General features: G+C 40.1%; 1 protein-coding gene across 3 annotated transcripts in view; it reads right to left on the reverse strand.

The window, feature by feature from the left end:
* Positions 1-13335, reverse strand: part of wdr11 (WD repeat domain 11) — a 157924-nt gene that overhangs the window by 62329 nt on the left and 82260 nt on the right. For all 3 annotated transcript variants that reach the window (XM_070542160.1, XM_054749853.2, XM_070542161.1), the window contains exons 13-14: positions 4287-4362; positions 1366-1474 (exon numbers count right to left, since the gene is read on the reverse strand). In XM_070542160.1, coding sequence (XP_070398261.1) covers positions 1366-1474; positions 4287-4362 — 185 coding nt within the window. The remainder of the gene's footprint in view (positions 1-1365; positions 1475-4286; positions 4363-13335) is intronic.

A 13335-nucleotide genomic window follows, 5' to 3' on the forward strand; every position in this document is an offset into this window, starting at 1 on the left:
GACAGCAATATGGGGCTGGGGGAGGCAGGCATGATTATTAAGTTTATTGGCTCTTTTTATTTGCACTGGGGAAGACTTTATGACCCTCCTGTGAAGTTGGTCCAGTATAACTCTTCTTTACGGGAGTTCCTCTGCTCTAATGGAGCCTCGCTGGAATCTTTGCTGAGGCTGGTAAAGTTTTTCTAACTAATTTGTAAACTGGCCCGCACAAGTACCAAGTATAGGAGACTATCACCAGTGTCCACAATGGTTAATTCTACAACACAGGCGGCATTTTAAATTCATGGGCAGACATGAAAGGTGATGGAAAGTCAAGCCTGAGCTCAGGTCCTCCCTGTGACAGCATCTCATTCAAACAGCATCAACTGTCGTTAAATCTCAGATTAATACACTTTTGTCACATCTTTAAGATTTTGTTGTGGCTAAGGTTAAGAACTACATAATAAAATTAGTGGAAAACCACTGCCACACCATTCTGTACCTCAAAGCCCCACATTTGATCTGATGACAACTAAACACTCAGTAAGGCAATTTAACCATTCCATCCATCCACCCATTTTCATCCACTTATCCAGAGTCGGGTCGCGGGGGCAGTAGCCTAAATCGAGAGGCCCAGACTTCCCTCTCCCCAGCCACTTGGGCCAGCTCCTCCGGGGGAATCCCAGGGTGTTCCCTGGCCAAGTGAGGGACATAGTGCCTCCACCATGTCCTGGGTCAACCTTTAGGCCTCCTCCCGGTTGGACATGCCCGGAAAACCTCACCAGGGAGGCATCCTGACCAGATGCCCAAGCTACCTCAACTGGCTCCTCTCGATGTGGAGGAACAGCGAATCTACTCCGAGCCCCTCCTGGATGACCGAGCTTCTCACCCTATCTCTAAGGGAGAGCCTAGCCACTCTGTGGAGAAAACTAATTTCAGCCACTTGTATCCGCGATCTCGTTCTTTTGGTCACTACCCAAAGCCCATAGGTGAGGGTAGGAACGTAGATCGACCGGTAAATCGAGAGCTTCGCCTTCTGACTCTCTTCACCACGACGGACCGGTACAACGCCCGCATCACTGCAGATGCAGCACCAATTTAACCATGCATGTTTGTACATGACTGAATGAAAAACACATAATGCATCACTTCGTGGAACTTAGTCAGTATTAACAGGTAATGAATTTTCCAGGTGGCAATAACTGGTATAATTAATTTTGTTTAAAGTCTGACGTTTTGGACAAATAAAGTTTCGAAAGTCATCTTCCAGGTCCAAGTAGACCAATAAAGTGATGACTGAGAGCAGAGCCGGTTTTCTTGTGTTTTTCTTCATCTATAAATTGGTAAAATGACTCAGATGTCATAAAAGTGTGTATTTGTTGGTACCAGTGCAGTAACAGTGGGAAAGTTTTTGGCCATCTCTCGGAGGAGTGTTCCTGTCCTGATGTCCCACAACTCCAAGGGTCTGTCTCTGAACACCACCACCAGATACTGTCTGGAAAGAAAACACACACACACACGTATAGTCTCAACAATACATAGCACTATATATATATATATACTGTCATTTATCTACTGTAATGGGGGACAGTACAAATGAATGAACAATAACTGTAAATGTGCCGTGGGCTGATATCCGTTCTGGAAAATGTAAGAATTTACAAGAAAGCAAATTGAAACAGTGCACTACCTTATGCAAACAGACAAAATATATCTGCGATCGGACAAAGCATAAGATTTGAAGATTATAAAAAAGTGTGGTCTGTTAATTTAGAAAGCAAAGAACTAGTGGAAGAATCAAGTCAAAGTTTGTTTTGCGTTACAGCACTAAGGGATGTTCAGCGGCTGGCACATAAGGATCTAAATGCATCAGTTGTGTTACTTCGTAAATTAAAGGCTCAAGACTTCACCAACACTAAAGAGTTTTTAACACTTTAAAGCTATTGCTTTCAAACTGGTTTCTCTGGTTCTTGAACCATAAACTTCATATTGGATTACCCTCTGCTGACCAGAAACAGCACTTAACAGTTTTGTGGTTCACGTAAGAACACTAGTGGGAGGTCTCTACCTACTTTACCTGCCTGTAGCAAATACAAAGGCTAGCAGTTAGCTTTTTCAGCTAACAAACAGTCAATGAAATCACATGAAGAGGAAGATAAATTTGGCTTAGTTTTTTAATGGCATCATGGCGGAGCCTGGAAGTAAAAGTATGATAGCAATGTCTTTGGAGGCGGAGCAAATAGCTAAAATCAGGGTGAACATCGGCGCGGCCTATGCTAATTTGAAGGAACTACAGGAGGTCCTAAAATCACAGACTGATGGTGACCTGGCTTTGTAGCTATTAGACTTATAATTATATTTTATGTCTGGATCTTTGACTTTGTGGCTTATTCAGCATTAGCTGGCTTGTGTTAGCATTAGCTCATTGCAAGTGCTAGCAACAGCAGGATGTGCCAGGGATGTTTACAATAGTTGTAATTCAATTCAATTCAATTCAGTTTATTTATAAAGCGCCAAATCACGACAAGAGTTGTCTCAAGGCACTTCACACAATAAACATTCCAATACAGGTCAGTTCATTAAGCCAATCAGTAAAAAGTTTCTTATATAAGGAACCCAGCAGGTTGCATCGAGTCACTGACTAGTGTCAGAGTCTTTACAGCAATCCTCATACTAAGCAAGCATTTAGCGACTGTGAAGAGGAAAACTCCCTTTTAACAGGAAGAAACCTCCAGAGAATCCTGGCTCAGTATAAGCAGCCATCCTCCATGACTCACTTCAGCATTGTCTTGATTTAAAAGCAGAAAGTTTAGAGTCATCCCATTTTTATGTCTTCAAGGCAAGCCTGTAATCTACCTAATTGGTTAGGTTCATCAGGGTTAATGAATAAAAATAACTGAGTATCGTCAGCATAATAGAAGTTTATCCCATGCTGTGTAATGATGTTACCAATTGGAAGTGTGTGTGTGTGTGTGTGTGTATATATATATATATATATAGTAAAAAGAATAGGTTCAAGCACTGAACCTTGTGGTACTCCACATGTAACCCTGGGGTACGAAGACGATTTGTCATGTATGTTTACAAAATGATATCTATCAGAAAGGTAGGATTTAAACCAGCCTAACGCTGTTCCTTTGATCCCTACAACATGTTCAAGTCTTTCTAAAAGAACATTGTGATCAACTGTGTCAAAGGCAGCACTGAGATCTAACAAGACTAGAACAGACACAAGATTCTTATCTGAGGCCATGAGAATATCATTTGTAACTCTCACTAACGCAGTTTCAGTGCTGTGATACTCTCTAAAACCAGACTGAAATTCCTCAAACAGATCATTAGTGTTTAAATGCTCACATACTTGGATGGCCACTATTTTCTCCAGGACTTTGGATAAAAATGGAAGGTTAGATATTGGTCTGTAATTCATTGGGTCATCTGGATCCAGAGAAGGCTTCTTAAGTGAAGGTTTGATTACAGCAACCTTAAAATCCTGTGGTACGTATCCATTTACTAAAGATAGATTGATTACATCTAGAATGGAAGAATTTTGTTTTAAAACGCAGATCAGAATAAATTCAGGGAGCCAACTTCCTGTGCTTAATTACCTTCTTTTTAAACCTTCTTTTTTAAAGGGGCAACACCATCTAATGCCACATGTAAAGAAGAAGTAACATTATGAAACAGATCATCAATTTGCTAAGGGCTAGAAATGAAAACATTGCCCTCTGCTACGTTCCTCTGAGATACTGATGACAGTAAAGGCTGAATATATTTACTAGTCTTCCAAATAGATCCCCAATGTTGAGGACGAAACAAAAGAAAAGAGCCCCCTAGTGGCTGGCTGCAGTTTAAGTCCCACTCATTTCAAGTACAACATGGCAGCAGCTGTGGACAGGGCTTCATGGCTTCACTTCTCAACCGTGAAAAAAAGTGTTATCTTGTTTTTATACACATATGAATCTGATGATTTTGTTTATTTTCCTCTTAAGCAAATGGAAGCTTGGTTTTCCAGTGATAAATCAGCAGATTAAGATGTGTTACACTTCAGAACATTATTCACATATTCTTACTTTAACCATAGACATAGATATATCTTCTTTTAACGCAGATGCAAAGCTTATTATAATCTGTGACAAGACAGAAAGACGGAACTAAAGTCTATATACACATATTTTTCACTGACTATATGTGAATTTATTTAAATACATCAAATGTGAAAAGCATACAGACAGGTAAACACCAAATCTGGGTCTCAAGTGACGGTCGGTATTTGGCTTCTCCACAGGGGAGATCCCTGTACTCACTTGAGATGAGATACTTTAATCATTTCAATGGGTGGCTCATCATTCCCTCGCTCCCCTCTGAATGCAAAGCATCTGCCTAAAACACAAAACACAAAGAGAATGAAAAGAAGAGGTTCTTGCAGAAGAAAGGGAAGTGTTTCCTCTTCCCTATCTCATTTTTCATGAGTACCAGCTTGTCCTGAATCTTTCTCTTTTGCTTGAGCTGCATCATATTCGTACCACCTGCTGTAATCCCTTCTTCCCACAGGCAACATTCCACCCTCGAGAGTCAAAATTATGTAAAACATCAAGATGGCCCTTCAAGAAAACAGGAGTGTCCTTCGGGTGCAGGCGATCACATTCCCCCAGGGAAACGCTGATCTGTTTTCATGAAGGACACAAGGGGAAGTAGCCTATTTAAAATGTACAAGTCATAGATCTTCCTATGGAGATTTAGAAGGTGAGTGACCCGTATACACTTGTGCTGATGACAGCAGCTGGAGCACAAAAAGGCAACAAAGCAGCAAAGCGTGTTTTGTATAAGGCAAACTTTGGAGACCTGTCATGCTCTAATGAAGTGATGTTATATTTTCCCCTTCTGGTTCCTTGCTCTCACTCAGTGGGAGTGGTCACATGATGCTCTGATTACTGAACATCAATTAAATCAGCTCGCTCTTCAACACCCTTCAGGCTGCAATCACGCTCCAGACAAAAATAATAATAAAACGCCCTCCACAGGGCTTTGAGCTCAGTGATAAACAAAAGCATCAATTTATTCAAAAAACCATGGATGAGCTGCTTTCTGAACAGAGAAAATCTGTTTAGATAAAGACTAATCAGATTTTACACACCAGAGCCTAGCCATGTGACATAAAAACAAACAAAAAATAATAGCCTGTATCTTAAATGAGAACGGGAAACAACAACAACCATGGGTGCCATTTAATAAACACTGAAATACCTCAAAAAAAAAAAAAAAAAAAAAAAAAAAAAAAAATAATAATAATAATAATAATAATAATAATAATGAATAATACAATTAACTGATTTTGACTTCTCACCCTACCCTGAATCTCTGGAAAATTCAAACTTAAAAACTCAAAAAGGAACTGCTCAGATTGAATTGGTGTGCTATAACTTTTGGTAGCAGTTTGTTACCTTCTGCAAGTAGAATATTTAAAACTTGTTCAATGAATGCTATTTCCACATCCACAGCAATGGATTTTAGGTGAAACAAATGAGAAAGCCCTGATATTTTTGTAAAGCTCACACAGAAATCACAACAGAAACATCAGTTAAAGTTTGAACAGGTCACAGGAAGTTGAACTCCAGGCGACTGAACCGGCATTTTTGGTAACTTTGTTATTTTTTACATAATTGCAATTGAAATTTCAGGATTTTGGATTATTTTCCCTTTAAATGTTCATCTGGACCATTTAAAATTTCCAAAATTGTTGCAAAATGAAACTATACATTTTTTTCATTGTGCGTGTGAAAGGTATTTTTTAATATTAAAGGTGTGGTTTACTTGTTTAATCAATACATTTGAATTGATCTCCAGTAGGAATGAATGCCTTGTAAGTTATTCTTGGGGAAAAAAAAGCACCGGAGCACCTGTTTCAGGAAGTAAAAATGAGGATGACAGGATTTGGAGTCTTATTTCCTGATATCTGGACATCTCCCCTGTGATTGGCTATCACCAACACAGCTCCGCCACTGACTCTGCTCTGCAACATGGATGCTTTATCACACCCATTATTTATAACACAAGCTTGAATGAGTTCTGCTGTGTGGTGGAGTTGCTAACGCTAACAGTTAGCTTCTACTAGCCGAGGCGTTCTCTGCTGTTTCCTGGACACTAAACCAACAACAGCCTTCCACGTTGTGAATCAAGACGGGCAAGTCCATGAATGTTGACAGTGTGACGTAGATCTATAAGGCTTTTAAAATCCTAGAGTTTCACCGTCTATTTTCCATCAAGCCTGAATGAGTTCTGCTGTGTGGTGGAGTTGCTAACGCTAACGGTTAGCTTCTACTAGCCGAGACGTTCTCTGCTGTTTCCTGGACACTAAACCAACAACAGCCTTCCCCGTTGTGAATCAAGACGGGTGAATCCATGAATGTTGACAGTGTGACGTAGATCTATAAGGCTTTTAAAATCCTAGAGTTTCACCGTCTATTTTCCATCAGAAGCTAATGCAGGAGGTAGGTGTAGGAGACTATTTTCATGTTCAGCCTGCATAAAAAACTCAGTGAGTTGTTATAATCAGAGAATAATAATTTCAAATATAGTTTTTAGAGTTCTGCACCTTTAACAACAGAAATGCGCGGCAACCAAAACCTCCAACCTCAAAATTCAGAAGTTTTAATTTCAACTTAGTTTCTTGTTTGTTTGTTTGTCTGAGGGTTAATTTATTTGCTTTTCGTCTGTCTGCCTCATAAACTATGTTAATACTAATGAGCCACATGCTGCAGCATTAACATTTCCTTTATTTGCACTTCCCATGTAGTTTATACATGAATTTAGCCATTTTATCAGAGCTTCTATCATTGCAATACTAAAGCCTAAATTATTATTGAGTTTTATAGCAAATGTTTATAATTTAATCAGGCAATCTCATCATAATATTCTATTTTGCGTACATTTGGTGTGGATGAATCCTGTAAATATGACATCTTGAAGGCTGCAGTAAGGTTATGGTACAGTTTTTACTGGGACTCTCAACCCTTATTCCCCTTATTCTCACGTCGCTATGCAAGGCTAAACACATCCCAAAGCAATTTCATCTCTTTGTTGAAGAGACACAGATTAAATTGATATTGATTTTTTTCTGGTTAACAGCAAAACAAAAAGTATTTCCCAAAAAGTTCTGGCCCAGAAATCACAAGCTCTTACAGTCAGGTCCATAAATATTGGGACATCAACACAATGCTAATATTTTTGGCTCTATACACCACCACAATGGATATCAAATGAAACAAACAAGATGTGCTTTAACTGCAGACTGTCAGCTTTTATTTGAGGGTATTTACATCCAAATCAGGTGAACGGTGTAGGAATTAAAACAGTTTTGTAGCGTGATGAATTGTCCATTTCTGACCTAAAAGGCCCTGCTCTGTTTTGCTCTGCTCAAAGCAAAACCAGAAGTTTCTTACACAAACCTAATCTACAAGGATGGGTCAAGGTCACTTATGCTCTGTGCTTACCGTAAATCCTCTAATATTAGCCTGTATTTCATTAACTGCCGAGTATCATATTTTGGAGTCGGCGGAGGTGAATAATGGCCAGTTTTTTATTGTGGCCGGGTGGAATGTGGTAACAAGCAAGTACGGGGGGCGGTTGTGTCATCGTCTCACTTTTGATTTGCCAGTGATAGACCGCGAGGGTAACTTTAACCATGCGGAGACGAAGAGGAGGTGAAAATTTGATATCAAGTTCAAAGAGAACGTGCTGATTATGCTGCAGAACACTCCGGGGAGCAGTAGGGGTTGTATGAACTAGTCACTAGTCGACTTCACTGCTCTATAGTGACTTTTTATGCCTGTCATCGACTAGTCGCTGTCACGTGATAATGACCGGCAAGATGCAGTCCACAGAAAAGACAGCAGCCTGCTGTCAGCAGGTGACAAGCTCCTGCGCATCAGGAGGCAATGCGCTGTGCCAGAGCGTCGGTACTGACACCCGCCGTAAAACGGACATTTAACCAAATTGTGACGTTTACCCAATTTAACCTTCCCCTCACCCCCATCCTAACCTTAACCAGCTTGCGCATGCAAAGCTCTGATTGTTGACGCGCTCCAGACATCTGCGTCCTGAGCACGGCCACAGTAACATTATCAAATCAGGTGTCGCCACCTCAAAAACTAATTTAACACGCGATCGTTCATGTCGGCTCATTTCCTTTTATGTTTTCTGTCTTTTATTCTTTTATTTGTGCCTGATGCCTTTCGCTGCTGTGGATCGGGGCGCATCACCCGTTTTGTCCTCGGTGACGCACCTAACTGATGCGACCGGCGAGCACTCCGCTGTTTTTGCGGTCGGTAGATCTTTTAGAACTGCAGTTCAAAGGTAACTCATGAGGTGAATATATATGAACCCAGGTAGCAGTTTTTCTTTAGGATTGAGAGGAGAAGCAGGAAGATAATAAACAGGCAGGACAGAAAAATAGTCAAATAAAAACAAGTTAGTTTTTGTACCTGGTGGTTGCAACAAACAGACACCATTGAAGGTAATCAGAAGTGAGGAACAGAAAATGAAATAATTATTTTAATGTTTAGAGCAGCAGGAACTTCGAGAGGCTGCAGGTGCATCAGTGAGTTTGCAGCCGCTGCGCAGGGGGAGGGGGGAGAGGGCTGAAGCAGAAACTACCGTTGTTAAAAGAAATGTGTTTAACTTTGAAAATGTGGGCGCAATTTTAATTGTCAAAAACTCCAGTGAACCATTAGTTCATTTTGCTCAAATAGAAATTGAGGCCTGCCTCTAATTCTGGTCCTCCTTCCAATAAAGGCCTGGAGCTTGATGAGCTTGAGTCAACTACAGGCCCGGGCCTGTATCAGAGGATTTACGGTATCTAAACTATTGCTTCTCCAAACAGCACAAGAAAGAAGAAAAGAAGACAGAACTCTTTCTACTTAAAAAGTAATCAAGTAACTTTGTTAGTCCAAATAATCATGTGAAGCCAATGTTCAATCAATCTGTGAAATGAAAATATTAATTACTTGATAGTATAATCCTATGATAGAACATAGTAAGTAATATAACTTAAAATAATTCCACTAGAAACTGATCACACGTAATGCTAAAATCACGTGACACATTCCCTTTTTGGATCCAGTCAGAACCTTCCAGATCTGACGCGAGGCGTGGTTTTGTTGGTGCTTGTTAAATCCCCTTTTTGGTTGTCAAACTCTTGTTTCGACCGTAAATCAAAACATCCAATTATACAACTACGCCCACGTCATCTTAAACTTCAGTTCAAGCGTTCTAGAGAAGTTGTCGGAGTGGCCAATCCGTAACTTTCCTCTACAGCCGAAAGAACCAACGACAAGCTGGATGAAATCTGTTGCATGTTCCACCTGCTGCAACGATTCCTTTCAGAATAAAAGTTGAACTATCACGACTCATTTGAGGGTCCTGCTAGATGCCAATAAAACTTTCGTGACCTGGGAGTATCTCGAGACAGAACTGGTCGGCAGCCGCGACTGTGCTACAGGCTTTGGTTCCAGACAAGGTCCAAGCTGGACCTCTACACCTCCTGATCTAGACAGGGACTTCCGATGAGTACATAGTCTGGCAGAATAGTGTCTCAATGAGTGTAATAATCTCCAGACCAAAGCTTAGAGCGAAACATCATCTTCACTCCCATCAGAACTAATCGTTTCTCCGGATTTGCTGGTTCTGAACATATTTCACACACACACCATCCTCAGTCTTACTTCACCTTAGTTACACCATACACCTAGTGTTTAAAGTTGGTCTTGTTTAATTTGTTTAGTAATAAATCTTTAAACTTTTAAACCTGACTCATTTTTCTTGAAGTTGACACGAAGTGTTGCTCAATCCCTGCAATAAAAAGATCCGATCTTCTGGTTAAATTTACTCAAAGATCCATTAAGGTGATATTTCGCATTTCGTGATATTTCGCATTTTATGGTTTCTAATTAAATGTAATGACATTCACTACAGTTAGCATATGTGCCTCCCACTTGTTAAGGGACCAAAAGTAATGGGACAGAATAAGAACCACAAATCAAACGTATACATTTCAATACTTGGTTGCAAATCCTTTGCAATTACAGCCTGAAGTCTGGAAGACGTAGACATCACCAGATGTTAGGTTTCATCCCTGGTGATGCTCTGCCAGGCCTCTACTGCAACAGTCTTCAGTTCCTGCTTGTTCCTGGGGCATTTTCCCTTCAGTTTTGTCTTCAGCAAGTGAAATGCACGCTCAATCGGATTCAGGTCAGGTGATTGACTTGGCCATTGCAAAACAGTCCACTTCTTTCCCTTCAAAACTCTTTGGTTGCTTTTGCAGTATGCTTTGGGTCACTGTCCATCTGCACTGTGAAGCGCCGTCCAATGAGTTCCGAGGCATTTGGCTGAATATGAGCAGATAATATTGCCCGAAACACCAGAATTCATCGTGCTGCTTTTGTCAGCAGTCACATCATCAATAAATACAAGAGAACCAGTTCCACTGGCAGCCATACATGCCCACGCCATGACACTTCCAGCACCATGCTTCACTGATGAGGTGGTATGCTTAGGATCGTGAGTAATTCCTTTCCGTCTCCATACTCTTCTCTTCCCATCACTCTGGTACAAGTTGATCTTGGTCTCATTTGTCCATAGGATGTTGTTCCAGAACTGTGAAGGCTTCTTTAGATGTTGTTTGGCAAACTCTAATCTGGCCTTCCTGTTTTTGGGGCTCACCAATGGTTTACATCTTGTGGTGAACCCTCTGTATTCACACTGGTGGAGTCTTCTCTTGATTGTAGACTTTGACACAGATACACCTACCTCCTGGAGAGTGTTCTTGACCTGGCCAACTGTTGTGAAGGGTGTTTACTTCGATTCTTCGGTCATCCACCACAGATGTTTTCCGTGGTCTTCCGGGTCTTTTGGTGTAGCTGAGCTCACCAGTGCGTTCCTTCTTTTTGAGAATGTTCCAAACTGTTGTTTTGGCCATGCCTAATGTTTTTGCTATCTCTCTGATAGGTTTCTTTTGTTTTTTTCAGCCTAATGATGGCTTGCTTCACTGATAGTGACAGCTCTTTGGATCTCATCTTGACAGTTGACAGCAACAGATTCCAAATGCAAATAGCACACTTGAAATGAACTCTGGACCTTTATTCTGCTCAGTGTAATTGGGATAATGAGGGAATAACACACACCTGGCCATGGAACAGCTGAGAAGCCAATTGTCCCATTACTTTTGGTCCCTTAACAAGTGGGAGGCACATATGCAAACTGTTGTAATTCCTACACCGCTCACCTGATTTGGATGTAAATACCTCAAATAAAAGCTGACAGTCTGCAGTTAAAGCGCATCTTGTTGTTTCATTTGATATCTATTGTGGTGGTGTATAGAGCCAAAAATGTTAGCATTGTGTTGATGTCCCAATATTTATGGACCTGACTGTATGTGTCCTTTAGAGGTGTGATCCAGGTCACTGTAATGTACACATGACTGCATGGCCAGCAATGCAGACAAAATACCCCAGAAGTATCTCAGTCAACTCAGTTCATTTGAATAGGTAAAAAAAAAATGTTTCAATGACTGAGTTGGCGAGTGTGTGCATTCTAATCAATGATAATGCTTTACACTGTCAATTTAAATCGAAACAATCATTAGGAATTAAACTCACTATAGCATCATACTCCTTTTGCTAATTTAGTGTAAAGCACATAAGCCTCCTGCAAAATCACAATTTTTGTAAACCAGTGCATGTGCATGGGTGCGTGTGTGGTTGTGTGTGTGTGTGTGTGTGTGTGTGGGTGGGGGTGGGGGGGGGGGGTTAACTTAAAGATGCAATATGTAAGAATGAAGCAAGAATGACATCTTGTAATCAAATTTGGTTACTGCAGCTCATTTTTATAAACAGTAAGTCACTTTTTCAAACATGTTCAGTGAGTTTTGTGGCTGTTGCCAGTTACAGTTCAGCACCAGAAGATCCTAGGTGTCAAGCGAAGACGAGTCATACACAGTAAGTTGATAGGTAGGTAAGTGCATTGTGATATCTGGTGTTAGCACTCTTGTGTGTTGGTCAGTAGGAAGCACTTACTACACTGTGCAGTAGCGTGAGCTTGGCGTAGACTCCACAACCTCCCGGGCTCACAGATTGTAAACATTAACTACTTCACTCTTTGTTTTTGTTTTCTTTAGAAAGGAGAGAAACTAACAATCCCCCAGCCAGGCTGAAAGTGTATTCTGGATCAATATAACCTTCCTTATAACATGATTGAGACATAAGACTCTTTTGTGACTATTTCACTGTACAATTCTTACATATTGTACTATTAAGCCAAATAAAACTTACAGTAATAAAATGCAACAAAGTGCTTAAAGTAAAAATATTTTTCTTACATTATATATATATATATATATATATATATATATATATATATATATATATATATATATATATATATATATATATATATATGAATGAAATATAATATTCATCTTATTTCTATAATTGTTGAAGTCTTTGAACAAACAAACAAAACTCCTTGAACAAACTACGTTTTGAAAAATAAATCTATGGTCCAATCACCTTTCTTCAGGCTCTAGGAGTTAACTGAAAATGGTGCAACACTGGACATAATGGATCGCCCTACAACCATAGAAACCTAACATCACCTTATGTTTCTGCCATAATTTTTAATGTAACACACTTACAAAACCATATGACAATTCAATATTCTAGCTTGTGTTATTTTTATGGAGAAAAATTGATGTATTCTTCACTTCAAAATCACAGCAACTCAGTGTCACCACCAACTAGGGGTAGACCAATATGTCGGGCCGATATTTACCATTTTACAACATCGGCATCGGCCGACAGTTGTCCTTAGTAAAGCCGATTTAAAGTCAGGCACATCCTCGGGCAGCCCAGTGGTATTGCAGGATTTAATTTCAAAGTAATTTTATGTTTGCTAATAACATCTGCATGATAAAAACTCTAAATTAACTTTATTTAGGTGTCTGTCTCAACACTGAGCAGTGCACAAAGTCAAGATTTAACAGTTAAATTCAAAGTTCAAAAACTGATTCGGTTTCAGAAATTTTGTGCATCAAATGATGTTATTAGTGACATTTTAGCATGAAAATAGGGTGGAAAATTTCAAGATATCAACCATAAAAATTGGCAATACATTTTGTCCATCTGCTGACCATGTCGGCATCAGTATCGACGATAGAAAAACTAATATCGGTCGACCTCTACCGCGAACAGGTCAAAGTTCCCACCAAACCGAACCTTACCTCTCAAATGGCTCAACGCACACCCGCGTGGGGGAACAAACTGACAGATAGCTCTGCCAGCCAACAGAGGACACAGACAACTA

The sequence above is a fragment of the Nothobranchius furzeri genome, chromosome 12 (assembly GCF_043380555.1).
Source record: "Nothobranchius furzeri strain GRZ-AD chromosome 12, NfurGRZ-RIMD1, whole genome shotgun sequence".
NCBI lineage: Eukaryota > Metazoa > Chordata > Actinopteri > Cyprinodontiformes > Nothobranchiidae > Nothobranchius > Nothobranchius furzeri.